Below are 4,652 nucleotides of genomic sequence, written 5' to 3' on the forward strand. Positions count from 1 at the left end.
CATCTTTCAACATATCCCAGAAATGCTGATAAAAAAGGAAGCCCATAAGGGCCAGGGGATCCATCTGAGTAGGAGTCAAAAATAGCCTTCTTGACCTCCTCCTCGGTAAAAGGAGCTTCTAATTCTCTGTTTTGGTTTTCATAAATACACTCATCAGTGGAAAAGAAATTATCAGCTAGCTTACACCCAGAGGGTTCCTCTTTTTTAAAAAAGGTTTTTATAGAAGGATGTAGCCAGATCAAGCATGTCAGCCTCATCTGTGATGGGTCCATCAGGCCCATCAAGAGAGTGGACTAGCATTTTCCTTCTCCTCTGATTAGCAACAGAATGAAAATAAGATGTGTTCTTATCAACTTTCTTAATATCTCTATCTCTAGATCTTTGTTTGGCTTTTACTTCCTCCTTCAACTAGAGGTTATGCATTCAGCATAAATTTCTTTCAACCTAAGATGCTCTGAAGGAGACAACTCCTCAGTTTCGGATTTTAATATCTAAGGTATCATACTCTTCCATCAGGTCCTTTTTTAAAAAATTCTTGAGTTCAGATTCTATATTTTTGCTCCAACCTTTGGACCATTTACTAATCCTCCTAGTTTTTCTGCCAGATATCAAATGATGAGCCTCCCTTAACTGGTAGGGCCCAATTTTGTCTAGCAAGAGTTTTAAATTCTTCCCTAGGGAGCCACCACTTATCAAATCTATAAACAGGGCTCTGGGCGGAGAAACACAACCAGATTCCCACAGAATTGGTGTGTAGTCACTACCCATCCTGGGAAGAGCTCTAATAGTTGCTAGGGAGAAAATTTGATCAAGTTCAACATTACAGAAAATTCTATCAATGTTGGACATAATCAAATTTTCCTAGCTGTTACCCCAAGTAAATTGTCTATTGCCCGGTTTAACTTCTAGGAGACTCCACATCTCCACCCAGGCATTAAACTTATCACTCCATCTGCGATCAATGATGCCACTGCTCTTATCACCCTGGTATATAATTAAATTAAAGTCACCTCCAATAATAGAGTGACCTTGATAATCTAAACAGAGGCTATGTAATTCAGGCTATGCAATTCAGAGATAAAAGCCTCTTTTTTCTCATAAGAGGATCCATACACAACTACCCTAAGGATAAGACCAGAAGTTTTAACTTTAACAACAACTGAAACTAAAAAGGCTCTAACCTCCCAGCTAATAATATAAGAAGGTGGAGGCATTTGTTGTTGACAAGGTATTAACTTGTCAATGCCTACAAGTTGTAGACTAGGGTTTCGCGGAAATTAGAGGGCAGGTAGATCTCGAAGGTTTCAGCCGAAAAGGTGCTCGACTGCTAAAAACTAGGGTTGTGTTGACAATGAATCGTTCCTTTCTTTCTCCCTCGACTCCCCCTTATATAGGAGGTGGAGCCGAGGGTTTCGTGTCGTACAAGTTACAAACAGCGGGAGGGTCTTTGAGTTCGTCCCGTATAATTACAAATCTCCCTATTCCTAATCTATCTCTATCTTCCATATTGACGCTTTATTGGGCTTCCAGCTTTATAATCTTCGAGTCGTGGGCCTTCAGTAATCCCTGGGTACCTTCTTCGGCAGGCCCATTCGGGATGCCTATGTCAGTTGTTGAGGTGGTTGTTGTTGCCATGGGCCTCCTTGATTACCTCCTCCCCTATATTTTCCACGAACTCTTCCTTTCTCCGACATGTTGTAGATCTCAACTACTAGAGAACAAAAGATTTGGTAGAGTTTTATAGGGAGGAAATCTCAGACAGACTTGCAGAGCTAGCTGAGATAAATCATCTTCTGGTGAAACAGGGAAACAATCTGAGGCTGAGAAGAGGTTCTGGACGAGCTCCTTCTTAACCCAAACGAGGAAGGAATGTGGCGGCGCCAAGGTGGTGGGAGAGGGAACGCTAATGGCAGGGGTATCCTCGGGTTCCCATATCTGCCCAAAGAAATATCCACAAGCCTTATCCGCATCGCTGTCAACCTTGTCACCATTACACATGAGCTCATTCTCTAATCCACCATTGACACGGTCGAAATTTCCCGCGCAGCTGGAAAAACCCTGATGAACATTCAAAGCTCTGTTCAGTTTTCTGCATCAAAACTATCTGCAATTTTCCTCCCAATATTGGTTGATCCTTCCCTCATCGCTAGCAAGGTCGTCACTACAATGTCGTCTATGAAAGCAAACATGGTTGACCTCCCTAGTGGATCCAGAGCTGGGGGAAGTCTCAAGCGGAGTTTCTCCATAGTCAATAATGATGATGGAACCAACTATGAAGGGAGCACTACTGCGACTGCCTCTTCCTGCCATGACAGAGGTTGAAGACAAAGTTGGGATTCCAAGTTTGGGCCTCAAGAGCACTCTACGACAAAGCGGAATCCGATTGAATTTCCTGCGCTCCAATCCCACAATCTGGCCCCTCTTCTGAGAAGAACGAATCAATGAACCAATTTACCTGATGATCCGTTGAAGATTTCCTCTTGCTTTCCTGGATTTCCAAGAGCCCGATCCTTCCCAAATCAGCAACTACAGAGGGGTGGAGGTCGTGCAAGGGCTCAAGGCAGCGGATGGATCGAGAGGAGGCCAAAGCCTTGCTGCCGCTTTGTAACGGCCCCGGGTAGTATCCCACATTAGATTTATTTGTGCTTTCCTTTTGTGCATCATCATCATCATGCATATCATCTACATGACTTTGACAAAATAAAACCTATTTAGTTTTCTGTTGTATGGATTTATGAAACAAACCCACCCTCGAGTCTCTTCTTATTTAACAAAACCCCAAATCTAAATGTTTGACAGAGTTAGAAAATTGTTTTAAGTCCAATGCAAAGTTTCCAAAATGTTGACCATTTTATCTTTTCTGAAAACATCTCTCCGTTTCACTTTTCTACTGTATCTCTCTTTCCTTGCTTTGAACAAAATCCCACGGTTAATTTTTCAAGCGAGGCTGCCTACACTTCCGGCTGAATTCTCACATGGACCATCTTACCAATCCAGGGAAGAGACTCCTGTAGCCTTCTTCAACACGCGAGGAGCATGAGCTCACTGTCAACATCAACCTCTCAACCATCCCAACCACTCCCCTCTCCCCTCCTGTTTATCCCCACCGAAGCAGCCATCAAACCCTAGCCCCTCTCCATCCTCGTGCCGCCGCCCCCTCCCTTTTCCCTCGACCACGCAAACGAGCGAGGCGAAAATTTCACAGAAAACACCGAACACCTCCGCCGCAGCATCACCGTCGCCCCGTCGTCTCCGACCACCTCTCGCCGAACCAAGGCCACCACGAGCTTCTCCTCATCACGCTGAAGCTCCTCGACACACGCGCGCAACAAATCGAGTTTGAAATCGACGACAAGGATCACTTCTCCATCTCCGCCGCCGGCAGAAATCTCGTGTTTCCGGCCGCCTCCGACCTCGTCCGCCACCGACGAGGTGTTCATCAGCTTTCTGGTGAGATGGCGGCCCTTTCCCCTCTCTTCCCCAGCTTGTTTGCTCTCTGTTTGGTTTCGCCTAATTCTGACGAAACTGTCGCCTTTGTTTTGCACGAGTTCATCTCCGCCATGGCCGACGACAGGCCTCAGCGCCGCACGCGCTCGTTCCTGCCGGCCTTCTTCCCGGTAGTCGACCACGTCTTCTCTGCTCTGGTCGCATCATTCCCGTTCTCGGTGAGCCTGCGACCCGATCCCACCCTTTCCCCGTCTCAATCCTGCACTGCTGCTGCAACGCACGCGCACGAGCGCGCCTCCGTTCTGGGTTGTCGTCGCCAGGTTGCTTTCTCCGCTTGTTTTCTTCAGTTTGTTCAGTTTGGCTGCGTGTGTGCACCAGCTCGCGGCCTGCTAACGCTTGCTCAAAGTCACGGCGGCTTTTCTCGTAATCAACAATAGCTCAGCCTGGTTCCATGTCCGCTGTTTCGTCCATCTAAATATCAATTCCCAACACCACTCTTTTTGTATGTCTTTGATCTCTGCAATCCCACGCCATATATGCCCAGGTATGCTGCGTCTCTGACTTGATTCAGTACACGAGAGAAGCACAGTTTGATCTCACCTCATTCTCTACTCAGAATACCTCAGTATCAAATACAAATACGTTGCAAATCTGTACTCAATTTGTTTGCTTTCTGTGTCCAGCTCCAGCACATCCCTCTATTTCTATTTTCCTTTCGCAAATCTTATCCATTTAATATCTTTTAAACTGTAGCTCCGAATAAACTGTTTTATATATGAAACTTGATCCGAAAAATGCAATGAATCTGAATATGCCATTCATATGCATCTTTTCATCTCGCATCATGTCGTGCCTTTATAGTTTGCATCGCACGTAATAATTAAATGCGGAGTAGTTTGGAATTACCGGATAAGAATTCCCCGCTCCGTTTAATATTGAATTAGCTCATCCGTGCCATGTCTTTCCTATGCTAATCAACATTTAATATTGCCGGTAGAAAAATAACTCGAACCTAATAATTGTTTGTCGGAATTCCGATTCCGCTTAATTGGATAAGTGCATCACATCATACCTTGCCATGTCATGCATATCATATCTTGATCATGCCGGTTCTTCTTTCGTAGTTGTAAGCTTTGCATCCGTTGTTTGTTGTAGCATTTGCTTCTTCCCGGATAGGATCGCGAAGTGGTGATGTGAGATCCGAC

The 4,652-nt window shown here is 45.2% G+C and overlaps 1 protein-coding gene across 1 annotated transcript; it reads left to right on the plus strand.

Annotated features, from left to right (window-relative positions):
• The first annotated feature begins 2,061 nt into the window (after positions 1-2,061).
• Positions 2,062-4,652, plus strand: LOC124690105. The gene is made up of 3 exons (XM_047223540.1): positions 2,062-2,190; positions 3,015-3,665; positions 4,603-4,652. The coding sequence occupies exons 1-3, from the start codon at positions 2,062-2,064 to the stop codon at positions 4,621-4,623; spliced, it is 801 nt and encodes a 266-aa protein (XP_047079496.1). The 3' UTR covers positions 4,624-4,652.

Source organism: Lolium rigidum, chromosome 2 (assembly GCF_022539505.1).
Source record: "Lolium rigidum isolate FL_2022 chromosome 2, APGP_CSIRO_Lrig_0.1, whole genome shotgun sequence".
Taxonomy (NCBI): Eukaryota; Viridiplantae; Streptophyta; class Magnoliopsida; order Poales; family Poaceae; genus Lolium; species Lolium rigidum.

Excerpts from the sequence above, each read along its gene's own strand:
- LOC124690105 (XM_047223540.1), top strand. The coding sequence starts at position 2,062 with ATGAACATTCAAAGCTCTGTTCAGTTTTCTGCATCAAAACTATCTGCA. Across the intron at positions 2,191-3,014 it reads CGTCTATGAAAGCAAACATG|CCTTCTTCAACACGCGAGGA; the intron begins GTTGACCTCCCT and ends AGACTCCTGTAG. Across the intron at positions 3,666-4,602 it reads TCGCATCATTCCCGTTCTCG|CATTTGCTTCTTCCCGGATA; the intron begins GTGAGCCTGCGA and ends TGTTTGTTGTAG.